Source organism: Chlorocebus sabaeus, chromosome X (genome assembly GCF_047675955.1).
Source record: "Chlorocebus sabaeus isolate Y175 chromosome X, mChlSab1.0.hap1, whole genome shotgun sequence".
NCBI classification, from domain to species: Eukaryota; Metazoa; Chordata; class Mammalia; order Primates; family Cercopithecidae; genus Chlorocebus; species Chlorocebus sabaeus.
Window position 1 is genome coordinate 103,301,996 of NC_132933.1, and position 27,539 is coordinate 103,329,534.

Sequence of the window (27,539 nt, forward strand, 5' to 3'; positions counted from 1 at the left end):
TTCAGCCCCCGGGATAACTGGCCTGCAGACCTACCAGACGAATCTCAGTAGGGGAAAAAGAGTCCGGATGGCAAGAACGAGACCGCACAGCCTCACAGCTCCCTGGCGTTCTTCACGTGGGCTAACGGGCAGGGCGGAAGACGCCCAGTGAACATGCGCACTGAGACGGGGGCCCAGGGAGCATGCGCGGCTGTGGGCCTGGGCGGGCTGCCGTTCCCAGCCCAATGCCCCAAACCCCCGGTTCCCATCCAGTGAGGATAATAGAATCCAACTGCCCTTTGCTGTTCCCTATGTTTCTGGGACTCAAATACCTCAAGTAGTGCTCCCCTCAAAACTCACTCGATTTTCAACTGAACTGACCCCCGACACACACACATACACACACATACACACACACACACACACACACACACACACACCCAGGGTCCTCTCTTGCCGTGGCCCCACCATGGGGACAAGAGCCACGGTGACCCACCTGGGAAGACAGGTAGACCACATGCAAAAACAGCAATAGCAGTCTACACCAAAAAGAAATTGTTCAATGTGAACAAGTCACAGAAAGAGACTGAAAAAAAAAATGAATACAATCTCTAGGACCTGTAAAGAAATACTAAAACGATAGCTATCATTTGTAGCATCAGAATCACAGAAGGAGAAGTGACGGTATTAGGGAAACGGGACAGCCAGAGTGGCACCATGTGAAAATCAACTCCGTCTTGAAAATAGCAGGATACACAGTCCTACCAGTCACAACCCATGGTCCTAAGATGTTTGGAGTTGAGAAAACAGACGAAAGGTACCTCCAAGGACATGCTCCCACAGCAGCGGAAACTGCAGGGTTCCCAACACCCATAGCAATATATGCTTTCAACATAATTATGCTTTCATGGACTTACACACGGGTAAGTCAAGGATAGTTGTCTTTAAATCAACAGAATGATAAATTTCATCATGCAAGTCTTTGTCCCCCTGCACAAAGGTACAGATAAGTTTAGTCTTTGTATAGATAAGACCCCTATAGAAGAAAAACCTGATCAGGCCAAGTCTCACGCCTGTAATCCTAGTATTTTGGGAGGCTGTGCTGGCCAGAACACCTGAGCTCAGGACTTCCATCGAGACCAGCCTGAGCAACATCAGAAAATGTCATCACTACAAAAAACAAAGAAAAAGCCATCAAAAAATTACCTGGGCATGGTGGCATGTACCTAGACTCACAGCCACTCAGGAGGCTGATGTGGCAGGATCGCTTCAGCCCAGGAGGTCAAGGCTGCAGTGAGCTGTGATAACACCACTGCACCCCAGCCTGGATGACAGAGTGAGACCCTGTCTCAAGTTTTAAAAATTGAACTTAAAAACCTACAATCTTATCAATCGAATTCACCATATTAACAGATGAATGGGAAAGAATGCTGTGGTAATCAAAATAGATGCACTGTTTGATGAAACTCAACATAGATTCAAATGAATACGCTCAGCATATTTAGAACAGAATGGAATGACTTACTCTGAAGAAGTCCATCTACAAAAAAAGGACAGTAAATATGACGGTGAAATTGTGGAAGTTTTCCGTTTCTCATCAGGGATAAGACAAGGATGTCCACTATCACCATGGTAACAGGTGGGTCTGCACAGTGCCATAAAATCAGAAAAGGAAATAAAACTCTTTACAATGGCAGCAACAGGACTGGCGCAGAGGCCCACGCCTGTAATCCCAGCACTGTGGGAGGCAAGGCGGGTGCATCACTTGCACTCAGGAGTCCAAGAACAGCACGGGAAACATGGCAAAACCCCGTCTCTACAAACAATACAAAACGACAAAGAAAAATAAATGGCAGAAACAAAATTGCTCTTATTGAAGGATGATATGTTTCTGTATGTTGAAGACTGAAAATGATCTAGAAATAAAACTTTTAGAATTCATAAGCATATTTCACAAGGCTGCTGGATAGAAAACCAATATATAAGAATTATGTCTCCGCCGGGCATGGTGGCTCACGCCTGTAATCCCAGCACTTTGGGAGGTCGATGTGGGTGAATCACGAGGTCAGGATTTCAAGAGCACCCTGGCCAAGATGGTGAAACCCTATCTCTACCAAAAATACAAAACTTAGCGGGGCGTGATGGAGGGCGCCTGTAATCCCAGCTACTCAGGTGGCTGAGGCAGAGAATTGCTTGAATCCCGGAGGTGGGGGATGCAGTGAGCAGAGATCGCGCCACTGCACTCCAGCCTGGGTGACACAGCGAGACTCTGTCGCCAAAGAGAAAAATGAAAGAAAGATAAAAGAATGATGTCTCTACATACCAGCTCAAACACTTAGAATATAACATTTCAAAGAATGATACATGTCTCACAGCATCAAAAAGCTAGAAATAAAGTTCACAAAAGATGCGCAAGACTTCTTTGCAGAGGGCTGTAAAGCTTTATTGGGAGAATTGTAATGAACAAATTTCCAACATAGGAGCAGCCTGCATCATTTCAGCGTGTCTTCTTTTAACACTGTCATTGCTTTTCACCTGTAACAGAAACGTAACAATTGGGAACATGACTTAGCAACAGATTATTTAAATGACCCTAAAGGCATACAAAACACACTACAGTTTGGATTTTATTAAATGGAATAGAAACAAAACCCAAAGGGTGATCCTGTGTCTTACATCCAATTAAACCTCTCTATACACTTTGAGGACAGACCTGCAGAATTTAAAGGTAATTTCTTCCCTAAACATCCAGTGCTTCCTTTCAATTCAAAAGCACTTACAATTCACAGTCAGCAATTTGGAAAACACATGTGTAAAACATACTTCAGTTGATTAGTCAGGAAGTACTAAAGTCATGGTCTTTCAACTTTAAATCTGATCAATCCATGTCTCTAAAGCTGAAACTTCCATGTAACATTTGATATGGTGAGAGATGATTATAACACATATGTGTCGACAGTCTTATTAGAAATGCTGGCTCATGAAGACTGACAGTGCGGCAGGCAGCGTGCATAGCACAGGCATCTTACTCACACCCATGCTGAGCATCACTGACCTACATGCCACAGATGATAGGAACTAACCGGTCTCTCACCAGTTGATAATTTCATCACTCAAGGTTTCCGTGAGGAAAGATTTTAAAAGCAATTGTTCATTAAAAGCCAGACAAACCCAGCCTGGGCAACATAGTGAGACCTCATCTCGACAAAAAAAATTTTTTTTTTTACTTTAACAAAAAAAAAAAAAAAAAAACAACTTAAGGCACGGTGGCTTGTGCATGGACTTTCAGCCACTCAGGAGGCTGAGGTGGGAGGACTGCTTTACCCAGGGAGCCAGAGGTGGCAGTGAGCTGAAATCACACCACTGTACTCCAGCCTGGGTGACAGACTGAGACTCTGTCTCAAACAAACAAACAAAGAGGAGGGAGAATTCACAATTTGACAAGATACTACGATAGGTATTCAGCTCTCCACACGGAAAAACTAGGATGAAGCAGAGTGACCGCTCACTTTCTTAGGAGCAATGAAATCTCAATTTAGAGATTTTCAGATGACTCAGGCCAGGGTTTCATGATTTGGAATCAACACATCATGCGAAGCAGATGATCTCTGTATCCCATGCATTCGATGCAACGGGATCAGAGTATGAAAGAACCAGAAGGGAAAATGGTTTTCAAATCTCTGACTTCAACTCACTATTTTCATAAGAACTAAAGACAGGTTTAGAAGTGAAAGGACTCACTCAGCATCTCGCCAAGGCTGTGAGAGCTGGTACTAGAACCCGCATCAGTGCTTCGGCATTTTTCACACCAAGTGATGGGTGTTACAAATGTGTTATGTATTTGTTAAAAGCAGATCTTTACAAAAGCATCTGAAAACTATGAGCTATTGGTTCAAGGATTTAGACTCAAATCTTCATTCAACATGGCTTTGACTCAGTTTGTTTCTATATCTGACAGCCTATCAGTCGGGTGCTGGGGCCTGAACTACGTTTCAAATAACCTTTCTATATAAGAACTCTAGTATTACAGAGGCAGTACTGTTACCTCTCTGCTATTAAAAATATAATGCTGGGTCGGGCTCCGTGGCTCTCGCCCGTAATCCCGGAAATTTCAAAGGGCGAGGCACGTGGATAACCCAAGGCCAGGAGTTCGGGACCAACCTGTGCAAAGGAACGAAACCCCCATCTCTACTAAACATATGAAAATTAGCTGGGAACGGTGGAGCACGTCTGTAAGCCTGGCTACTCGGGAGGCACACGCAGGAGAATGACTTGAACCCGGGAGGCCGAAGTTCCAGTGACCGAGGTGGTACCACTGCACTCCAGCTTGGTCGACAGAGCGAGACTCTGTCTCAAAAAATAACTATTATTATTATAATATGATACTGTGGAAACAGACACCCTACGATTTGCATGTCTAATGGATTGCCTACCTTATTCAGGCCTTTTCACCTCCTCTGGATTTGGCAGGCTCATCTCCTGGACATCAGGACCATCTTCACGCTCATAATCAGTCGTCGGGCGAACCTCTTCCTGGCTCTCAGCTTCAGGCTCTGGCCCTTGAAAATAAAAAATACATATCAATTTAAGCAGTAAAACATAAAATATCAATAAGAAAATAATACTCATGCTCTCTGTGTTATTATATCAAAGCTTTAGCTACTATAATGATAGATGTGTTGATAAGAATCCCACGAACATTATTTCAGCAGTCTGTTAGCAGAAAACAGGAAAACAAGGTGTTCCAAATATTACCCTCTTCCTTTCCGAAGACTGCCCTCAGACAACTTTGTGGCCTCCTTTGCTCTTCTCTGTTATTCTACTTCTGATTGTCCTTACCTCATCAAATGACTCAAGGCTGAAATCCTGTCTCTCACAGCACTTACACTCCTAGCACTTAGACTCTCCTACGGCCTGAGTAGCCACCAATCAACGCGAGTTGAAAAAAGGTCTTTAAAAAATACATGAAAAAGCCCAAACTGCAGAACATTCTGCAAACCAACTGGTCTATCCTCTTCAAAAATGTCCATATCATGAATGACAAAGAAAAATTAAGGAAACATTCCAGATTAAAGGAAACTAAAAACACCTGAAAAGCACATGCAAGACGTGATCCTGAACCGGACTCTGGATCAGAAAAAGAAATCCTATCAATAACACTATCTGGGCCGGGCGTGGGGTCTCACGCCTGCAATCCAAACACTTTGGGATGCCAAGGTGGGCAGATCAGGTGAGGTCAGAAGTTCAAGACCGCAGTGGCAGGCGCCCGTAGTCCCAGCTACACGGCAGGCTGAGGCGTGAGAATCCCTAGAACCTGGGAGGTGTAGGTTGCAGTGAGCCAAGATCGCACTACTGCACTCCAGCCTGGGCAACGGAGGGAGACTCCGTCTCAACAAAGAATAACGAAAGGAAGAAAGAAGTTGTCTAGGGAGCTGGCAAAATTTGAGTATGCACTGCGTATTAAATGACTGCATTTTCTCATTGTTAAATTTCCTGATTTTGATCTTTCTGCAGTGATGATCCAAGAAATGACTTTCTCTTTGTGCTGACGATATACACACCCTCAAGTACATAGGGGAAAGGACCATGATACCTGAAACTTTATCTAAACAAGTCAGCATTAATAACAGTAAACATATATCCGCGTGTGGGTGTTTGTGAGTGTGTGGGCAGCCGGGTAAAAGAGGGAGGGAAGAGACATGAAACGTACGGAGAGAAAGCTATTAATAATTGGCGAATCTAGGTGAAAAGTATATGAGTTCGTTGTACTATTCTTGCAAATTTTCTATAAATATTATATCTTGAATATAGACAGAGTAAAAATTTTAAAGAATATATGACAACTACACTGAAGTTTAGGAAGAGAGGAGGTTTTCTTTTGATTGTGGTAAAAAATACACATATCCTCAAACTTACCGTCTTTTTTTAAGTGGTACGGTTCACTAAGGAGTTATGTCTGCAACATTACCAGCCACTAGGCACAAACTTCGAATCTCTGTTTTCCTATACCATGAAACCTTGATTTATTTACTTCTTTGTTTGTTTGTTTATTAGCAATGAGGTCTTGCTGTGTTTCCCAGGCTGGGCTTGAACGCCAGGGCTCAAGCGATCCTCTCACCTCAGCCTCCCAAGTAGCTGGGACTATGAGTGCACAGCGTTCAGCCCAGCTTGAGACCTCTCTCCTAAATGACAATCTGAGGATAAACCACAGGACATGCATAATGCTTATATTCAGCTGTAGAGTACCAAGAGCACTGTGCATCACCTAAGAAATCGGAAGTCTACAACATGGATAGGATTTCAGTTACAATTACAATGTCAATTTCTGAAGGACTGATTAGCTGAATGGATTTGAGGACTACAGAAAATCTTACAGTCACAACACCCATTACCTACTGGGGTAAACAGAAACTTAACTTTGTTCAAACAAAGTTATATTTAGGTCCGAAGGTCCCAAATGTAATATTCCATAAATGAACCCCGTGAAGAACAAAGCACCAAATATAACATTGTTTGTGAATCACACAAGATATACTATCCCGCACTTAGAATAAGGGAGTGGGTGGACAGCAAGTAATGGGCATTGTTATCAGTCATATTCTAGAAACTTTTAACAATGAATCCCTGGAATAATCCATGACCTCAGTTACATAAATGTTTCCTTTCAAAACATTTTATCTTGGAGAAATTATTTCCACCTCATGTTAACCCCAGGATAACTCCTTTTCTGCTTTTCCAACCATAAAAGGATTTAATCACCTCCTAAAAGCCACTTAGAAAATCACTAAACCAGCTACCTGTATGGCAGTATCCTCGTTTATCCAGCTTTTATCAAACGTACCATATAAAAATATCAATCAAAGGAAACGGTGGCCAACATTCAGTGACTCAGTTTTTGGAGCTGCTCCTGCTCCTCTCAACTGGGTCTCTTCTTGGGCCAGTACTAAGCTACCTTACAGTAAAGCATTTGAGTTTTAAGCATTTTCAGCAAAATCTTTCCTTCTTTATAGCAACACAGATGATAGGAAGACACAAACCTTGGAACAAAGTACAAATTGTGTATTCACCAGTCAAGGGTTCTCGGATAAAACACAATCCCGGCACCTCTATTCTCTCATTCATAAAGTCGAGAAATTTTATCATAGTGAGGGATTTGCCTAAGCTAAGCTGCAAACTACATAGCCTCCTGGCTTTTCCAGTCAATTTCAGGCATTCTTTCCATTGATTTCTTTCCTCCTGTTCCCGCTATGTGACAATGCATAACACACACACACATGCACACACGCACACGCACACACACAGACACACACACCAGCGGGCATTCTTCTTCCCTTTCCATCACCTTGCCCTGCAGATGCTCCCTCATCCTCTCCCTCCTGAGCAGGTGCAGGATCCTGACTTTGAGTTGCTGGTTCCCCTTCTTCAGGTTTTGGTGGTTCCACTTCTTCATCACTGAACTGCTCGGGCTGGGGAATATGTGTGGGTGTGCAAATAAAGAAAAAAAAAAAAAAACAAGTTTTGCTATTGATACAAAATTTTACATATATACACAGAATACATAGCTGTTTCTGATCATAACTAAGCCTAAAGACATTTCTCCAACTCTATTCTCTATGGCCAAGAAGGTTACTCTACCCACAGGGAGGTTACTGTGAGAAAAGTGACGCACAAGGACTTTGGAAGCTATTATACTCTGTGTTGGAATACATGTGTACGATCCGTCATTAACAAACAAAGCATGAGAAAGAAGTCATGGGCAAAAGCTGAAGAACACGAGAGGAAAAACAAAAAATCCTCCACAATCAACGTTTCCTTCATCAGACGCCATAATCATGTTTTATCAGCAGGAAAGACGTTTCTCAGCATTTCCATACTAATGCAACAACACTATCACAAAAATTAATTTCTGCTAATAGAAAACATCGAATTAACGTTTAAGCGCTCACCAGCATAGGCCCAATCACTTCAGGAGGCTCTACATAGCGTCTTGGCCTACGCCGATAGGTCGATCTTCCTCGCCAACTCATATTTCACACTGAAAACAGACAACCGTGATTGGGAACATGCGCTCCAGAGGGCTGCCATATTCGATCACTTCCATGGATCAATGTTAACTTGTCGTTTTAATTTTGAAAATACTGTCAAAATAAGTCCCAGAGTTAAGCATACGTGTGTACATTTTCTAAGTGCCTACAAAGCCATTTATGCTGGCCAAGCTGGCAGAGCAGTCATCTTAAGGCGTGTGGCAAGAGGCAGAGGACATTTTTTTCTAAATTTCTTTTGGACCGCGGTCTCGCTGTGCTGCTCAGGCTGGAGTGCAGCGGCGCCATCACAGCTCACTGCAGCCTCGACCTCCTGCTCAAGGGATCCTCCCGCCTCTGTGTCCCGAGTAACTCGGACTATAGGCGAGCGCCACTGTGCCCCGCAGATAGAGGTCATTTCTGATGAGGTTTAGTTTCACAAGCGGACTCCCCACGAAAACATTAGTGAATCGCAATTCCCGTGATCGCTGCTTTGGGCAACTCCCGCTTCCTAGAGCCATTCACCCCCTCTCACATCAAGTTTGGTTGCACCACACTGCCTCGCCCACTCCTTCCCACTTTTCCCAGACCTTCCATGGCGTATGTGAGACCTTGCAGTGCTTCTCACTCAGGCGCTCCACACTCCACACCGCTGGGGGGCGCTCACCAGGCCGTAGCCTTCCCAGGTGCCAGGTTCCTTCTTTACCGCCCGCCTTGCCCCCACCGGGCACCCTATTCAGGATCTGCCCTGTGTCGTTGGAGGATCTCGGCACCTCGGGACTTCCATCCCCCAAACGGCACTCACCCCATCTTCACCTGAGCCCCTGACTGCCTTCCCTCCCGGCCCACCTTCCTCCCTGTCCAGGCCCCCTGACGACCACAAAGTCGATGGTGGCATAGCAGCCTGAGAAGAGAAGGAGGACGACCTCGAGGTCCTTCTCCCTCAGAGGCCACAGACGAGGAAGCGGGATCCACCGGACCCACCGAGGCCCTCTTCACCCTCACTCACACTTCAGCCCCCGGGATAACTGGCCTGCAGACCTACCAGACGAATCTCAGTAGGGGAAAAAGAGTCCGGATGGCAAGAACGAGACCGCACAGCCTCACAGCTCCCTGGCGTTCTTCACGTGGGCTAACGGGCAGGGCGGAAGACGCCCAGTGAACATGCGCACTGAGACGGGGGCCCAGGGAGCATGCGCGGCTGTGGGCCTGGGCGGGCTGCCGTTCCCAGCCCAATGCCCCAAACCCCCGGTTCCCATCCAGTGAGGATAATAGAATCCAACTGCCCTTTGCTGTTCCCTATGTTTCTGGGACTCAAATACCTCAAGTAGTGCTCCCCTCAAAACTCACTCGATTTTCAACTGAACTGACCCCCGACACACACACATACACACACATACACACACACACACACACACACACACACACACACACACACATACCCAGGGTCCTCTCTTGCCGTGGCCCCACCATGGGGACAAGAGCCACGGTGACCCACCTGGGAAGACAGGTAGACCACATGCAAAAACAGCAATAGCAGTCTACACCAAAAAGAAATTGTTCAATGTGAACAAGTCACAGAAAGAGACTGAAAAAAAAAATGAATACAATCTCTAGGACCTGTAAAGAAATACTAAAACGATAGCTATCATTTGTAGCATCAGAATCACAGAAGGAGAAGTGACGGTATTAGGGAAACGGGACAGCCAGAGTGGCACCATGTGAAAATCAACTCCGTCTTGAAAATAGCAGGATACACAGTCCTACCAGTCACAACCCATGGTCCTAAGATGTTTGGAGTTGAGAAAACAGACGAAAGGTACCTCCAAGGACATGCTCCCACAGCAGCGGAAACTGCAGGGTTCCCAACACCCATAGCAATATATGCTTTCAACATAATTATGCTTTCATGGACTTACACACGGGTAAGTCAAGGATAGTTGTCTTTAAATCAACAGAATGATAAATTTCATCATGCAAGTCTTTGTCCCCCTGCACAAAGGTACAGATAAGTTTAGTCTTTGTATAGATAAGACCCCTATAGAAGAAAAACCTGATCAGGCCAAGTCTCACGCCTGTAATCCTAGTATTTTGGGAGGCTGTGCTGGCCAGAACACCTGAGCTCAGGACTTCCATCGAGACCAGCCTGAGCAACATCAGAAAATGTCATCACTACAAAAAACAAAGAAAAAGCCATCAAAAAATTACCTGGGCATGGTGGCATGTACCTAGACTCACAGCCACTCAGGAGGCTGATGTGGCAGGATCGCTTCAGCCCAGGAGGTCAAGGCTGCAGTGAGCTGTGATAACACCACTGCACCCCAGCCTGGATGACAGAGTGAGACCCTGTCTCAAGTTTTAAAAATTGAACTTAAAAACCTACAATCTTATCAATCGAATTCACCATATTAACAGATGAATGGGAAAGAATGCTGTGGTAATCAAAATAGATGCACTGTTTGATGAAACTCAACATAGATTCAAATGAATACGCTCAGCATATTTAGAACAGAATGGAATGACTTACTCTGAAGAAGTCCATCTACAAAAAAAGGACAGTAAATATGACGGTGAAATTGTGGAAGTTTTCCGTTTCTCATCAGGGATAAGACAAGGATGTCCACTATCACCATGGTAACAGGTGGGTCTGCACAGTGCCATAAAATCAGAAAAGGAAATAAAACTCTTTACAATGGCAGCAACAGGACTGGCGCAGAGGCCCACGCCTGTAATCCCAGCACTGTGGGAGGCAAGGCGGGTGCATCACTTGCACTCAGGAGTCCAAGAACAGCACGGGAAACATGGCAAAACCCCGTCTCTACAAACAATACAAAACGACAAAGAAAAATAAATGGCAGAAACAAAATTGCTCTTATTGAAGGATGATATGTTTCTGTATGTTGAAGACTGAAAATGATCTAGAAATAAAACTTTTAGAATTCATAAGCATATTTCACAAGGCTGCTGGATAGAAAACCAATATATAAGAATTATGTCTCCGCCGGGCATGGTGGCTCACGCCTGTAATCCCAGCACTTTGGGAGGTCGATGTGGGTGAATCACGAGGTCAGGATTTCAAGAGCACCCTGGCCAAGATGGTGAAACCCTATCTCTACCAAAAATACAAAACTTAGCGGGGCGTGATGGAGGGCGCCTGTAATCCCAGCTACTCAGGTGGCTGAGGCAGAGAATTGCTTGAATCCCGGAGGTGGGGGATGCAGTGAGCAGAGATCGCGCCACTGCACTCCAGCCTGGGTGACACAGCGAGACTCTGTCGCCAAAGAGAAAAATGAAAGAAAGATAAAAGAATGATGTCTCTACATACCAGCTCAAACACTTAGAATATAACATTTCAAAGAATGATACATGTCTCACAGCATCAAAAAGCTAGAAATAAAGTTCACAAAAGATGCGCAAGACTTCTTTGCAGAGGGCTGTAAAGCTTTATTGGGAGAATTGTAATGAACAAATTTCCAACATAGGAGCAGCCTGCATCATTTCAGCGTGTCTTCTTTTAACACTGTCATTGCTTTTCACCTGTAACAGAAACGTAACAATTGGGAACATGACTTAGCAACAGATTATTTAAATGACCCTAAAGGCATACAAAACACACTACAGTTTGGATTTTATTAAATGGAATAGAAACAAAACCCAAAGGGTGATCCTGTGTCTTACATCCAATTAAACCTCTCTATACACTTTGAGGACAGACCTGCAGAATTTAAAGGTAATTTCTTCCCTAAACATCCAGTGCTTCCTTTCAATTCAAAAGCACTTACAATTCACAGTCAGCAATTTGGAAAACACATGTGTAAAACATACTTCAGTTGATTAGTCAGGAAGTACTAAAGTCATGGTCTTTCAACTTTAAATCTGATCAATCCATGTCTCTAAAGCTGAAACTTCCATGTAACATTTGATATGGTGAGAGATGATTATATCACATATGTGTCGACAGTCTTATTAGAAATGCTGGCTCATGAAGACTGACAGTGCGGCAGGCAGCGTGCATAGCACAGGCATCTTACTCACACCCATGCTGAGCATCACTGACCTACATGCCACAGATGATAGGAACTAACCGGTCTCTCACCAGTTGATAATTTCATCACTCAAGGTTTCCGTGAGGAAAGATTTTAAAAGCAATTGTTCATTAAAAGCCAGACAAACCCAGCCTGGGCAACATAGTGAGACCTCATCTCGACAAAAAAAAATTTTTTTTTTACTTTAACAAAAAAAAAAAAAAAAAAAAACAACTTAAGGCACGGTGGCTTGTGCATGGACTTTCAGCCACTCAGGAGGCTGAGGTGGGAGGACTGCTTTACCCAGGGAGCCAGAGGTGGCAGTGAGCTGAAATCACACCACTGTACTCCAGCCTGGGTGACAGACTGAGACTCTGTCTCAAACAAACAAACAAAGAGGAGGGAGAATTCACAATTTGACAAGATACTACGATAGGTATTCAGCTCTCCACACGGAAAAACTAGGATGAAGCAGAGTGACCGCTCACTTTCTTAGGAGCAATGAAATCTCAATTTAGAGATTTTCAGATGACTCAGGCCAGGGTTTCATGATTTGGAATCAACACATCATGCGAAGCAGATGATCTCTGTATCCCATGCATTCGATGCAACGGGATCAGAGTATGAAAGAACCAGAAGGGAAAATGGTTTTCAAATCTCTGACTTCAACTCACTATTTTCATAAGAACTAAAGACAGGTTTAGAAGTGAAAGGACTCACTCAGCATCTCGCCAAGGCTGTGAGAGCTGGTACTAGAACCCGCATCAGTGCTTCGGCATTTTTCACACCAAGTGATGGGTGTTACAAATGTGTTATGTATTTGTTAAAAGCAGATCTTTACAAAAGCATCTGAAAACTATGAGCTATTGGTTCAAGGATTTAGACTCAAATCTTCATTCAACATGGCTTTGACTCAGTTTGTTTCTATATCTGACAGCCTATCAGTCGGGTGCTGGGGCCTGAACTACGTTTCAAATAACCTTTCTATATAAGAACTCTAGTATTACAGAGGCAGTACTGTTACCTCTCTGCTATTAAAAATATAATGCTGGGTCGGGCTCCGTGGCTCTCGCCCGTAATCCCGGAAATTTCAAAGGGCGAGGCACGTGGATAACCCAAGGCCAGGAGTTCGGGACCAACCTGTGCAAAGGAACGAAACCCCCATCTCTACTAAACATATGAAAATTAGCTGGGAACGGTGGAGCACGTCTGTAAGCCTGGCTACTCGGGAGGCACACGCAGGAGAATGACTTGAACCCGGGAGGCCGAAGTTCCAGTGACCGAGGTGGTACCACTGCACTCCAGCTTGGTCGACAGAGCGAGACTCTGTCTCAAAAAATAACTATTATTATTATAATATGATACTGTGGAAACAGACACCCTACGATTTGCATGTCTAATGGATTGCCTACCTTATTCAGGCCTTTTCACCTCCTCTGGATTTGGCAGGCTCATCTCCTGGACATCAGGACCATCTTCACGCTCATAATCAGTCGTCGGGCGAACCTCTTCCTGGCTCTCAGCTTCAGGCTCTGGCCCTTGAAAATAAAAAATACATATCAATTTAAGCAGTAAAACATAAAATATCAATAAGAAAATAATACTCATGCTCTCTGTGTTATTATATCAAAGCTTTAGCTACTATAATGATAGATGTGTTGATAAGAATCCCACGAACATTATTTCAGCAGTCTGTTAGCAGAAAACAGGAAAACAAGGTGTTCCAAATATTACCCTCTTCCTTTCCGAAGACTGCCCTCAGACAACTTTGTGGCCTCCTTTGCTCTTCTCTGTTATTCTACTTCTGATTGTCCTTACCTCATCAAATGACTCAAGGCTGAAATCCTGTCTCTCACAGCACTTACACTCCTAGCACTTAGACTCTCCTACGGCCTGAGTAGCCACCAATCAACGCGAGTTGAAAAAAGGTCTTTAAAAAATACATGAAAAAGCCCAAACTGCAGAACATTCTGCAAACCAACTGGTCTATCCTCTTCAAAAATGTCCATATCATGAATGACAAAGAAAAATTAAGGAAACATTCCAGATTAAAGGAAACTAAAAACACCTGAAAAGCACATGCAAGACGTGATCCTGAACCGGACTCTGGATCAGAAAAAGAAATCCTATCAATAACACTATCTGGGCCGGGCGTGGGGTCTCACGCCTGCAATCCAAACACTTTGGGATGCCAAGGTGGGCAGATCAGGTGAGGTCAGAAGTTCAAGACCGCAGTGGCAGGCGCCCGTAGTCCCAGCTACACGGCAGGCTGAGGCGTGAGAATCCCTAGAACCTGGGAGGTGTAGGTTGCAGTGAGCCAAGATCGCACTACTGCACTCCAGCCTGGGCAACGGAGGGAGACTCCGTCTCAACAAAGAATAACGAAAGGAAGAAAGAAGTTGTCTAGGGAGCTGGCAAAATTTGAGTATGCACTGCGTATTAAATGACTGCATTTTCTCATTGTTAAATTTCCTGATTTTGATCTTTCTGCAGTGATGATCCAAGAAATGACTTTCTCTTTGTGCTGACGATATACACACCCTCAAGTACATAGGGGAAAGGACCATGATACCTGAAACTTTATCTAAACAAGTCAGCATTAATAACAGTAAACATATATCCGCGTGTGGGTGTTTGTGAGTGTGTGGGCAGCCGGGTAAAAGAGGGAGGGAAGAGACATGAAACGTACGGAGAGAAAGCTATTAATAATTGGCGAATCTAGGTGAAAAGTATATGAGTTCGTTGTACTATTCTTGCAAATTTTCTATAAATATTATATCTTGAATATAGACAGAGTAAAAATTTTAAAGAATATATGACAACTACACTGAAGTTTAGGAAGAGAGGAGGTTTTCTTTTGATTGTGGTAAAAAATACACATATCCTCAAACTTACCGTCTTTTTTTAAGTGGTACGGTTCACTAAGGAGTTATGTCTGCAACATTACCAGCCACTAGGCACAAACTTCGAATCTCTGTTTTCCTATACCATGAAACCTTGATTTATTTACTTCTTTGTTTGTTTGTTTATTAGCAATGAGGTCTTGCTGTGTTTCCCAGGCTGGGCTTGAACGCCAGGGCTCAAGCGATCCTCTCACCTCAGCCTCCCAAGTAGCTGGGACTATGAGTGCACAGCGTTCAGCCCAGCTTGAGACCTCTCTCCTAAATGACAATCTGAGGATAAACCACAGGACATGCATAATGCTTATATTCAGCTGTAGAGTACCAAGAGCACTGTGCATCACCTAAGAAATCGGAAGTCTACAACATGGATAGGATTTCAGTTACAATTACAATGTCAATTTCTGAAGGACTGATTAGCTGAATGGATTTGAGGACTACAGAAAATCTTACAGTCACAACACCCATTACCTACTGGGGTAAACAGAAACTTAACTTTGTTCAAACAAAGTTATATTTAGGTCCGAAGGTCCCAAATGTAATATTCCATAAATGAACCCCGTGAAGAACAAAGCACCAAATATAACATTGTTTGTGAATCACACAAGATATACTATCCCGCACTTAGAATAAGGGAGTGGGTGGACAGCAAGTAATGGGCATTGTTATCAGTCATATTCTAGAAACTTTTAACAATGAATCCCTGGAATAATCCATGACCTCAGTTACATAAATGTTTCCTTTCAAAACATTTTATCTTGGAGAAATTATTTCCACCTCATGTTAACCCCAGGATAACTCCTTTTCTGCTTTTCCAACCATAAAAGGATTTAATCACCTCCTAAAAGCCACTTAGAAAATCACTAAACCAGCTACCTGTATGGCAGTATCCTCGTTTATCCAGCTTTTATCAAACGTACCATATAAAAATATCAATCAAAGGAAACGGTGGCCAACATTCAGTGACTCAGTTTTTGGAGCTGCTCCTGCTCCTCTCAACTGGGTCTCTTCTTGGGCCAGTACTAAGCTACCTTACAGTAAAGCATTTGAGTTTTAAGCATTTTCAGCAAAATCTTTCCTTCTTTATAGCAACACAGATGATAGGAAGACACAAACCTTGGAACAAAGTACAAATTGTGTATTCACCAGTCAAGGGTTCTCGGATAAAACACAATCCCGGCACCTCTATTCTCTCATTCATAAAGTCGAGAAATTTTATCATAGTGAGGGATTTGCCTAAGCTAAGCTGCAAACTACATAGCCTCCTGGCTTTTCCAGTCAATTTCAGGCATTCTTTCCATTGATTTCTTTCCTCCTGTTCCCGCTATGTGACAATGCATAACACACACACACATGCACACACGCACACGCACACACACAGACACACACACCAGCGGGCATTCTTCTTCCCTTTCCATCACCTTGCCCTGCAGATGCTCCCTCATCCTCTCCCTCCTGAGCAGGTGCAGGATCCTGACTTTGAGTTGCTGGTTCCCCTTCTTCAGGTTTTGGTGGTTCCACTTCTTCATCACTGAACTGCTCGGGCTGGGGAATATGTGTGGGTGTGCAAATAAAGAAAAAAAAAAAAAAACAAGTTTTGCTATTGATACAAAATTTTACATATATACACAGAATACATAGCTGTTTCTGATCATAACTAAGCCTAAAGACATTTCTCCAACTCTATTCTCTATGGCCAAGAAGGTTACTCTACCCACAGGGAGGTTACTGTGAGAAAAGTGACGCACAAGGACTTTGGAAGCTATTATACTCTGTGTTGGAATACATGTGTACGATCCGTCATTAACAAACAAAGCATGAGAAAGAAGTCATGGGCAAAAGCTGAAGAACACGAGAGGAAAAACAAAAAATCCTCCACAATCAACGTTTCCTTCATCAGACGCCATAATCATGTTTTATCAGCAGGAAAGACGTTTCTCAGCATTTCCATACTAATGCAACAACACTATCACAAAAATTAATTTCTGCTAATAGAAAACATCGAATTAACGTTTAAGCGCTCACCAGCATAGGCCCAATCACTTCAGGAGGCTCTACATAGCGTCTTGGCCTACGCCGATAGGTCGATCTTCCTCGCCAACTCATATTTCACACTGAAAACAGACAACCGTGATTGGGAACATGCGCTCCAGAGGGCTGCCATATTCGATCACTTCCATGGATCAATGTTAACTTGTCGTTTTAATTTTGAAAATACTGTCAAAATAAGTCCCAGAGTTAAGCATACGTGTGTACATTTTCTAAGTGCCTACAAAGCCATTTATGCTGGCCAAGCTGGCAGAGCAGTCATCTTAAGGCGTGTGGCAAGAGGCAGAGGACATTTTTTTCTAAATTTCTTTTGGACCGCGGTCTCGCTGTGCTGCTCAGGCTGGAGTGCAGCGGCGCCATCACAGCTCACTGCAGCCTCGACCTCCTGCTCAAGGGATCCTCCCGCCTCTGTGTCCCGAGTAACTCGGACTATAGGCGAGCGCCACTGTGCCCCGCAGATAGAGGTCATTTCTGATGAGGTTTAGTTTCACAAGCGGACTCCCCACGAAAACATTAGTGAATCGCAATTCCCGTGATCGCTGCTTTGGGCAACTCCCGCTTCCTAGAGCCATTCACCCCCTCTCACATCAAGTTTGGTTGCACCACACTGCCTCGCCCACTCCTTCCCACTTTTCCCAGACCTTCCATGGCGTATGTGAGACCTTGCAGTGCTTCTCACTCAGGCGCTCCACACTCCACACCGCTGGGGGGCGCTCACCAGGCCGTAGCCTTCCCAGGTGCCAGGTTCCTTCTTTACCGCCCGCCTTGCCCCCACCGGGCACCCTATTCAGGATCTGCCCTGTGTCGTTGGAGGATCTCGGCACCTCGGGACTTCCATCCCCCAAACGGCACTCACCCCATCTTCACCTGAGCCCCTGACTGCCTTCCCTCCCGGCCCACCTTCCTCCCTGTCCAGGCCCCCTGACGACCACAAAGTCGATGGTGGCATAGCAGCCTGAGAAGAGAAGGAGGACGACCTCGAGGTCCTTCTCCCTCAGAGGCCACAGACGAGGAAGCGGGATCCACCGGACCCACCGAGGCCCTCTTCACCCTCACTCACACTTCAGCCCCCGGGATAACTGGCCTGCAGACCTACCAGACGAATCTCAGTAGGGGAAAAAGAGTCCGGATGGCAAGAACGAGACCGCACAGCCTCACAGCTCCCTGGCGTTCTTCACGTGGGCTAACGGGCAGGGCGGAAGACGCCCAGTGAACATGCGCACTGAGACGGGGGCCCAGGGAGCATGCGCGGCTGTGGGCCTGGGCGGGCTGCCGTTCCCAGCCCAATGCCCCAAACCCCCGGTTCCCATCCAGTGAGGATAATAGAATCCAACTGCCCTTTGCTGTTCCCTATGTTTCTGGGACTCAAATACCTCAAGTAGTGCTCCCCTCAAAACTCACTCGATTTTCAACTGAACTGACCCCCGACACACACACATACACACACATACACACACACACACACACACACACACACACACACACACACATACCCAGGGTCCTCTCTTGCCGTGGCCCCACCATGGGGACAAGAGCCACGGTGACCCACCTGGGAAGACAGGTAGACCACATGCAAAAACAGCAATAGCAGTCTACACCAAAAAGAAATTGTTCAATGTGAACAAGTCACAGAAAGAGACTGAAAAAAAAAATGAATACAATCTCTAGGACCTGTAAAGAAATACTAAAACGATAGCTATCATTTGTAGCATCAGAATCACAGAAGGAGAAGTGACGGTATTAGGGAAACGGGACAGCCAGAGTGGCACCATGTGAAAATCAACTCCGTCTTGAAAATAGCAGGATACACAGTCCTACCAGTCACAACCCATGGTCCTAAGATGTTTGGAGTTGAGAAAACAGACGAAAGGTACCTCCAAGGACATGCTCCCACAGCAGCGGAAACTGCAGGGTTCCCAACACCCATAGCAATATATGCTTTCAACATAATTATGCTTTCATGGACTTACACACGGGTAAGTCAAGGATAGTTGTCTTTAAATCAACAGAATGATAAATTTCATCATGCAAGTCTTTGTCCCCCTGCACAAAGGTACAGATAAGTTTAGTCTTTGTATAGATAAGACCCCTATAGAAGAAAAACCTGATCAGGCCAAGTCTCACGCCTGTAATCCTAGTATTTTGGGAGGCTGTGCTGGCCAGAACACCTGAGCTCAGGACTTCCATCGAGACCAGCCTGAGCAACATCAGAAAATGTCATCACTACAAAAAACAAAGAAAAAGCCATCAAAAAATTACCTGGGCATGGTGGCATGTACCTAGACTCACAGCCACTCAGGAGGCTGATGTGGCAGGATCGCTTCAGCCCAGGAGGTCAAGGCTGCAGTGAGCTGTGATAACACCACTGCACCCCAGCCTGGATGACAGAGTGAGACCCTGTCTCAAGTTTTAAAAATTGAACTTAAAAACCTACAATCTTATCAATCGAATTCACCATATTAACAGATGAATGGGAAAGAATGCTGTGGTAATCAAAATAGATGCACTGTTTGATGAAACTCAACATAGATTCAAATGAATACGCTCAGCATATTTAGAACAGAATGGAATGACTTACTCTGAAGAAGTCCATCTACAAAAAAAGGACAGTAAATATGACGGTGAAATTGTGGAAGTTTTCCGTTTCTCATCAGGGATAAGACAAGGATGTCCACTATCACCATGGTAACAGGTGGGTCTGCACAGTGCCATAAAATCAGAAAAGGAAATAAAACTCTTTACAATGGCAGCAACAGGACTGGCGCAGAGGCCCACGCCTGTAATCCCAGCACTGTGGGAGGCAAGGCGGGTGCATCACTTGCACTCAGGAGTCCAAGAACAGCACGGGAAACATGGCAAAACCCCGTCTCTACAAACAATACAAAACGACAAAGAAAAATAAATGGCAGAAACAAAATTGCTCTTATTGAAGGATGATATGTTTCTGTATGTTGAAGACTGAAAATGATCTAGAAATAAAACTTTTAGAATTCATAAGCATATTTCACAAGGCTGCTGGATAGAAAACCAATATATAAGAATTATGTCTCCGCCGGGCATGGTGGCTCACGCCTGTAATCCCAGCACTTTGGGAGGTCGATGTGGGTGAATCACGAGGTCAGGATTTCAAGAGCACCCTGGCCAAGATGGTGAAACCCTATCTCTACCAAAAATACAAAACTTAGCGGGGCGTGATGGAGGGCGCCTGTAATCCCAGCTACTCAGGTGGCTGAGGCAGAGAATTGCTTGAATCCCGGAGGTGGGGGATGCAGTGAGCAGAGATCGCGCCACTGCACTCCAGCCTGGGTGACACAGCGAGACTCTGTCGCCAAAGAGAAAAATGAAAGAAAGATAAAAGAATGATGTCTCTACATACCAGCTCAAACACTTAGAATATAACATTTCAAAGAATGATACATGTCTCACAGCATCAAAAAGCTAGAAATAAAGTTCACAAAAGATGCGCAAGACTTCTTTGCAGAGGGCTGTAAAGCTTTATTGGGAGAATTGTAATGAACAAATTTCCAACATAGGAGCAGCCTGCATCATTTCAGCGTGTCTTCTTTTAACACTGTCATTGCTTTTCACCTGTAACAGAAACGTAACAATTGGGAACATGACTTAGCAACAGATTATTTAAATGACCCTAAAGGCATACAAAACACACTACAGTTTGGATTTTATTAAATGGAATAGAAACAAAACCCAAAGGGTGATCCTGTGTCTTACATCCAATTAAACCTCTCTATACACTTTGAGGACAGACCTGCAGAATTTAAAGGTAATTTCTTCCCTAAACATCCAGTGCTTCCTTTCAATTCAAAAGCACTTACAATTCACAGTCAGCAATTTGGAAAACACATGTGTAAAACATACTTCAGTTGATTAGTCAGGAAGTACTAAAGTCATGGTCTTTCAACTTTAAATCTGATCAATCCATGTCTCTAAAGCTGAAACTTCCATGTAACATTTGATATGGTGAGAGATGATTATATCACATATGTGTCGACAGTCTTATTAGAAATGCTGGCTCATGAAGACTGACAGTGCGGCAGGCAGCGTGCATAGCACAGGCATCTTACTCACACCCATGCTGAGCATCACTGACCTACATGCCACAGATGATAGGAACTAACCGGTCTCTCACCAGTTGATAATTTCATCACTCAAGGTTTCCGTGAGGAAAGATTTTAAAAGCAATTGTTCATTAAAAGCCAGACAAACCCAGCCTGGGCAACATAGTGAGACCTCATCTCGACAAAAAAAAATTTTTTTTTTACTTTAACAAAAAAAAAAAAAAAAAAAAACAACTTAAGGCACGGTGGCTTGTGCATGGACTTTCAGCCACTCAGGAGGCTGAGGTGGGAGGACTGCTTTACCCAGGGAGCCAGAGGTGGCAGTGAGCTGAAATCACACCACTGTACTCCAGCCTGGGTGACAGACTGAGACTCTGTCTCAAACAAACAAACAAAGAGGAGGGAGAATTCACAATTTGACAAGATACTACGATAGGTATTCAGCTCTCCACACGGAAAAACTAGGATGAAGCAGAGTGACCGCTCACTTTCTTAGGAGCAATGAAATCTCAATTTAGAGATTTTCAGATGACTCAGGCCAGGGTTTCATGATTTGGAATCAACACATCATGCGAAGCAGATGATCTCTGTATCCCATGCATTCGATGCAACGGGATCAGAGTATGAAAGAACCAGAAGGGAAAATGGTTTTCAAATCTCTGACTTCAACTCACTATTTTCATAAGAACTAAAGACAGGTTTAGAAGTGAAAGGACTCACTCAGCATCTCGCCAAGGCTGTGAGAGCTGGTACTAGAACCCGCATCAGTGCTTCGGCATTTTTCACACCAAGTGATGGGTGTTACAAATGTGTTATGTATTTGTTAAAAGCAGATCTTTACAAAAGCATCTGAAAACTATGAGCTATTGGTTCAAGGATTTAGACTCAAATCTTCATTCAACATGGCTTTGACTCAGTTTGTTTCTATATCTGACAGCCTATCAGTCGGGTGCTGGGGCCTGAACTACGTTTCAAATAACCTTTCTATATAAGAACTCTAGTATTACAGAGGCAGTACTGTTACCTCTCTGCTATTAAAAATATAATGCTGGGTCGGGCTCCGTGGCTCTCGCCCGTAATCCCGGAAATTTCAAAGGGCGAGGCACGTGGATAACCCAAGGCCAGGAGTTCGGGACCAACCTGTGCAAAGGAACGAAACCCCCATCTCTACTAAACATATGAAAATTAGCTGGGAACGGTGGAGCACGTCTGTAAGCCTGGCTACTCGGGAGGCACACGCAGGAGAATGACTTGAACCCGGGAGGCCGAAGTTCCAGTGACCGAGGTGGTACCACTGCACTCCAGCTTGGTCGACAGAGCGAGACTCTGTCTCAAAAAATAACTATTATTATTATAATATGATACTGTGGAAACAGACACCCTACGATTTGCATGTCTAATGGATTGCCTACCTTATTCAGGCCTTTTCACCTCCTCTGGATTTGGCAGGCTCATCTCCTGGACATCAGGACCATCTTCACGCTCATAATCAGTCGTCGGGCGAACCTCTTCCTGGCTCTCAGCTTCAGGCTCTGGCCCTTGAAAATAAAAAATACATATCAATTTAAGCAGTAAAACATAAAATATCAATAAGAAAATAATACTCATGCTCTCTGTGTTATTATATCAAAGCTTTAGCTACTATAATGATAGATGTGTTGATAAGAATCCCACGAACATTATTTCAGCAGTCTGTTAGCAGAAAACAGGAAAACAAGGTGTTCCAAATATTACCCTCTTCCTTTCCGAAGACTGCCCTCAGACAACTTTGTGGCCTCCTTTGCTCTTCTCTGTTATTCTACTTCTGATTGTCCTTACCTCATCAAATGACTCAAGGCTGAAATCCTGTCTCTCACAGCACTTACACTCCTAGCACTTAGACTCTCCTACGGCCTGAGTAGCCACCAATCAACGCGAGTTGAAAAAAGGTCTTTAAAAAATACATGAAAAAGCCCAAACTGCAGAACATTCTGCAAACCAACTGGTCTATCCTCTTCAAAAATGTCCATATCATGAATGACAAAGAAAAATTAAGGAAACATTCCAGATTAAAGGAAACTAAAAACACCTGAAAAGCACATGCAAGACGTGATCCTGAACCGGACTCTGGATCAGAAAAAGAAATCCTATCAATAACACTATCTGGGCCGGGCGTGGGGTCTCACGCCTGCAATCCAAACACTTTGGGATGCCAAGGTGGGCAGATCAGGTGAGGTCAGAAGTTCAAGACCGCAGTGGCAGGCGCCCGTAGTCCCAGCTACACGGCAGGCTGAGGCGTGAGAATCCCTAGAACCTGGGAGGTGTAGGTTGCAGTGAGCCAAGATCGCACTACTGCACTCCAGCCTGGGCAACGGAGGGAGACTCCGTCTCAACAAAGAATAACGAAAGGAAGAAAGAAGTTGTCTAGGGAGCTGGCAAAATTTGAGTATGCACTGCGTATTAAATGACTGCATTTTCTCATTGTTAAATTTCCTGATTTTGATCTTTCTGCAGTGATGATCCAAGAAATGACTTTCTCTTTGTGCTGACGATATACACACCCTCAAGTACATAGGGGAAAGGACCATGATACCTGAAACTTTATCTAAACAAGTCAGCATTAATAACAGTAAACATATATCCGCGTGTGGGTGTTTGTGAGTGTGTGGGCAGCCGGGTAAAAGAGGGAGGGAAGAGACATGAAACGTACGGAGAGAAAGCTATTAATAATTGGCGAATCTAGGTGAAAAGTATATGAGTTCGTTGTACTATTCTTGCAAATTTTCTATAAATATTATATCTTGAATATAGACAGAGTAAAAATTTTAAAGAATATATGACAACTACACTGAAGTTTAGGAAGAGAGGAGGTTTTCTTTTGATTGTGGTAAAAAATACACATATCCTCAAACTTACCGTCTTTTTTTAAGTGGTACGGTTCACTAAGGAGTTATGTCTGCAACATTACCAGCCACTAGGCACAAACTTCGAATCTCTGTTTTCCTATACCATGAAACCTTGATTTATTTACTTCTTTGTTTGTTTGTTTATTAGCAATGAGGTCTTGCTGTGTTTCCCAGGCTGGGCTTGAACGCCAGGGCTCAAGCGATCCTCTCACCTCAGCCTCCCAAGTAGCTGGGACTATGAGTGCACAGCGTTCAGCCCAGCTTGAGACCTCTCTCCTAAATGACAATCTGAGGATAAACCACAGGACATGCATAATGCTTATATTCAGCTGTAGAGTACCAAGAGCACTGTGCATCACCTAAGAAATCGGAAGTCTACAACATGGATAGGATTTCAGTTACAATTACAATGTCAATTTCTGAAGGACTGATTAGCTGAATGGATTTGAGGACTACAGAAAATCTTACAGTCACAACACCCATTACCTACTGGGGTAAACAGAAACTTAACTTTGTTCAAACAAAGTTATATTTAGGTCCGAAGGTCCCAAATGTAATATTCCATAAATGAACCCCGTGAAGAACAAAGCACCAAATATAACATTGTTTGTGAATCACACAAGATATACTATCCCGCACTTAGAATAAGGGAGTGGGTGGACAGCAAGTAATGGGCATTGTTATCAGTCATATTCTAGAAACTTTTAACAATGAATCCCTGGAATAATCCATGACCTCAGTTACATAAATGTTTCCTTTCAAAACATTTTATCTTGGAGAAATTATTTCCACCTCATGTTAACCCCAGGATAACTCCTTTTCTGCTTTTCCAACCATAAAAGGATTTAATCACCTCCTAAAAGCCACTTAGAAAATCACTAAACCAGCTACCTGTATGGCAGTATCCTCGTTTATCCAGCTTTTATCAAACGTACCATATAAAAATATCAATCAAAGGAAACGGTGGCCAACATTCAGTGACTCAGTTTTTGGAGCTGCTCCTGCTCCTCTCAACTGGGTCTCTTCTTGGGCCAGTACTAAGCTACCTTACAGTAAAGCATTTGAGTTTTAAGCATTTTCAGCAAAATCTTTCCTTCTTTATAGCAACACAGATGATAGGAAGACACAAACCTTGGAACAAAGTACAAATTGTGTATTCACCAGTCAAGGGTTCTCGGATAAAACACAATCCCGGCACCTCTATTCTCTCATTCATAAAGTCGAGAAATTTTATCATAGTGAGGGATTTGCCTAAGCTAAGCTGCAAACTACATAGCCTCCTGGCTTTTCCAGTCAATTTCAGGCATTCTTTCCATTGATTTCTTTCCTCCTGTTCCTGCTATGTGACAATGCATAACACACACACACATGCACACACGCACACGCACACACACAGACACACACACCAGCGGGCATTCTTCTTCCCTTTCCATCACCTTGCCCTGCAGATGCTCCCTCATCCTCTCCCTCCTGAGCAGGTGCAGGATCCTGACTTTGAGTTGCTGGTTCCCCTTCTTCAGGTTTTGGTGGTTCCACTTCTTCATCACTGAACTGCTCGGGCTGGGGAATATGTGTGGGTGTGCAAATAAAGAAAAAAAAAAAAAACAAGTTTTGCTATTGATACAAAATTTTACATATATACACAGAATACATAGCTGTTTCTGATCATAACTAAGCCTAAAGACATTTCTCCAACTCTATTCTCTATGGCCAAGAAGGTTACTCTACCCACAGGGAGGTTACTGTGAGAAAAGTGACGCACAAGGACTTTGGAAGCTATTATACTCTGTGTTGGAATACATGTGTACGATCCGTCATTAACAAACAAAGCATGAGAAAGAAGTCATGGGCAAAAGCTGAAGAACACGAGAGGAAAAACAAAAAATCCTCCACAATCAACGTTTCCTTCATCAGACGCCATAATCATGTTTTATCAGCAGGAAAGACGTTTCTCAGCATTTCCATACTAATGCAACAACACTATCACAAAAATTAATTTCTGCTAATAGAAAACATCGAATTAACGTTTAAGCGCTCACCAGCATAGGCCCAATCACTTCAGGAGGCTCTACATAGCGTCTTGGCCTACGCCGATAGGTCGATCTTCCTCGCCAACTCATATTTCACACTGAAAACAGACAACCGTGATTGGGAACATGCGCTCCAGAGGGCTGCCATATTCGATCACTTCCATGGATCAATGTTAACTTGTCGTTTTAATTTTGAAAATACTGTCAAAATAAGTCCCAGAGTTAAGCATACGTGTGTACATTTTCTAAGTGCCTACAAAGCCATTTATGCTGGCCAAGCTGGCAGAGCAGTCATCTTAAGGCGTGTGGCAAGAGGCAGAGGACATTTTTTTCTAAATTTCTTTTGGACCGCGGTCTCGCTGTGCTGCTCAGGCTGGAGTGCAGCGGCGCCATCACAGCTCACTGCAGCCTCGACCTCCTGCTCAAGGGATCCTCCCGCCTCTGTGTCCCGAGTAACTCGGACTATAGGCGAGCGCCACTGTGCCCCGCAGATAGAGGTCATTTCTGATGAGGTTTAGTTTCACAAGCGGACTCCCCACGAAAACATTAGTGAATCGCAATTCCCGTGATCGCTGCTTTGGGCAACTCCCGCTTCCTAGAGCCATTCACCCCCTCTCACATCAAGTTTGGTTGCACCACACTGCCTCGCCCACTCCTTCCCACTTTTCCCAGACCTTCCATGGCGTATGTGAGACCTTGCAGTGCTTCTCACTCAGGCGCTCCACACTCCACACCGCTGGGGGGCGCTCACCAGGCCGTAGCCTTCCCAGGTGCCAGGTTCCTTCTTTACCGCCCGCCTTGCCCCCACCGGGCACCCTATTCAGGATCTGCCCTGTGTCGTTGGAGGATCTCGGCACCTCGGGACTTCCATCCCCCAAACGGCACTCACCCCATCTTCACCTGAGCCCCTGACTGCCTTCCCTCCCGGCCCACCTTCCTCCCTGTCCAGGCCCCCTGACGACCACAAAGTCGATGGTGGCATAGCAGCCTGAGAAGAGAAGGAGGACGACCTCGAGGTCCTTCTCCCTCAGAGGCCACAGACGAGGAAGCGGGATCCACCGGACCCACCGAGGCCCTCTTCACCCTCACTCACACTTCAGCCCCCGGGATAACTGGCCTGCAGACCTACCAGACGAATCTCAGTAGGGGAAAAAGAGTCCGGATGGCAAGAACGAGACCGCACAGCCTCACAGCTCCCTGGCGTTCTTCACGTGGGCTAACGGGCAGGGCGGAAGACGCCCAGTGAACATGCGCACTGAGACGGGGGCCCAGGGAGCATGCGCGGCTGTGGGCCTGGGCGGGCTGCCGTTCCCAGCCCAATGCCCCAAACCCCCGGTTCCCATCCAGTGAGGATAATAGAATCCAACTGCCCTTTGCTGTTCCCTATGTTTCTGGGACTCAAATACCTCAAGTAGTGCTCCCCTCAAAACTCACTCGATTTTCAACTGAACTGACCCCCGACACACACACATACACACACATACACACACACACACACACACACACACACACACACATACCCAGGGTCCTCTCTTGCCGTGGCCCCACCATGGGGACAAGAGCCACGGTGACCC

General features: G+C 44.6%; 3 protein-coding genes across 6 annotated transcripts; all 3 read right to left on the reverse strand.

The window, feature by feature from the left end:
* Positions 1–4,321: 4,321 nt before the first annotated feature.
* On the reverse strand, positions 4,322–9,143 carry LOC140710881 (G antigen 10-like). Of its 2 annotated transcripts, XM_073013708.1 has the most exons (4): positions 9,046–9,143; positions 7,926–8,014; positions 7,322–7,445; positions 4,322–4,538 (listed from the first exon to the last, which is right to left on the reverse strand). In XM_073013708.1, exons 2-4 carry the CDS (start codon positions 8,004–8,006, stop codon positions 4,414–4,416), a joined length of 330 nt encoding a protein of 109 aa, XP_072869809.1. In that variant the 5' UTR covers positions 8,007–8,014; positions 9,046–9,143; the 3' UTR covers positions 4,322–4,413. The 2 variants fall into 2 exon arrangements, with proteins under 2 accessions (XP_072869809.1, XP_072869810.1); XM_073013709.1 differs by lacking the exon at positions 9,046–9,143 and having other exon boundaries at positions 7,926–8,094.
* Positions 9,144–13,346: 4,203 nt separating this feature from the next.
* On the reverse strand, positions 13,347–18,168 carry LOC140710879 (G antigen 10-like). 2 transcript variants are annotated; one of them, XM_073013704.1, is made up of 4 exons: positions 18,071–18,168; positions 16,951–17,039; positions 16,347–16,470; positions 13,347–13,563 (listed from the first exon to the last, which is right to left on the reverse strand). In XM_073013704.1, exons 2-4 carry the CDS (start codon positions 17,029–17,031, stop codon positions 13,439–13,441), a joined length of 330 nt encoding a protein of 109 aa, XP_072869805.1. In that variant the 5' UTR covers positions 17,032–17,039; positions 18,071–18,168; the 3' UTR covers positions 13,347–13,438. The 2 variants fall into 2 exon arrangements, with proteins under 2 accessions (XP_072869805.1, XP_072869804.1); XM_073013703.1 differs by lacking the exon at positions 13,347–13,563 and having other exon boundaries at positions 16,116–16,470.
* Positions 18,169–22,371: 4,203 nt separating this feature from the next.
* LOC103231975 (G antigen 10-like) lies at positions 22,372–27,192 on the reverse strand. Of its 2 annotated transcripts, XM_073013702.1 has the most exons (4): positions 27,095–27,192; positions 25,975–26,063; positions 25,372–25,495; positions 22,372–22,588 (listed from the first exon to the last, which is right to left on the reverse strand). In XM_073013702.1, exons 2-4 carry the CDS (start codon positions 26,053–26,055, stop codon positions 22,464–22,466), a joined length of 330 nt encoding a protein of 109 aa, XP_072869803.1. In that variant the 5' UTR covers positions 26,056–26,063; positions 27,095–27,192; the 3' UTR covers positions 22,372–22,463. The 2 variants fall into 2 exon arrangements, with proteins under 2 accessions (XP_072869803.1, XP_072869802.1); XM_073013701.1 differs by lacking the exon at positions 22,372–22,588 and having other exon boundaries at positions 25,141–25,495.
* Positions 27,193–27,539: the final 347 nt, after the last annotated feature.

Excerpts from the sequence above, each read along its gene's own strand:
- LOC140710881 (XM_073013708.1), bottom strand. The coding sequence starts at position 8,006 with ATGAGTTGGCGAGGAAGATCGACCTATCGGCGTAGGCCAAGACGCTAT. Across the intron at positions 7,446-7,925 it reads AAGTGATTGGGCCTATGCTG|CCCGAGCAGTTCAGTGATGA; the intron begins GTGAGCGCTTAA and ends CATATTCCCCAG. Across the intron at positions 4,539-7,321 it reads GGGAGCATCTGCAGGGCAAG|GGCCAGAGCCTGAAGCTGAG; the intron begins GTGATGGAAAGG and ends TTTATTTTCAAG.
- LOC103231975 (XM_073013701.1), bottom strand. The coding sequence starts at position 26,055 with ATGAGTTGGCGAGGAAGATCGACCTATCGGCGTAGGCCAAGACGCTAT. Across the intron at positions 25,496-25,974 it reads AAGTGATTGGGCCTATGCTG|CCCGAGCAGTTCAGTGATGA; the intron begins GTGAGCGCTTAA and ends CATATTCCCCAG.
- LOC140710879 (XM_073013703.1), bottom strand. The coding sequence starts at position 17,031 with ATGAGTTGGCGAGGAAGATCGACCTATCGGCGTAGGCCAAGACGCTAT. Across the intron at positions 16,471-16,950 it reads AAGTGATTGGGCCTATGCTG|CCCGAGCAGTTCAGTGATGA; the intron begins GTGAGCGCTTAA and ends CATATTCCCCAG.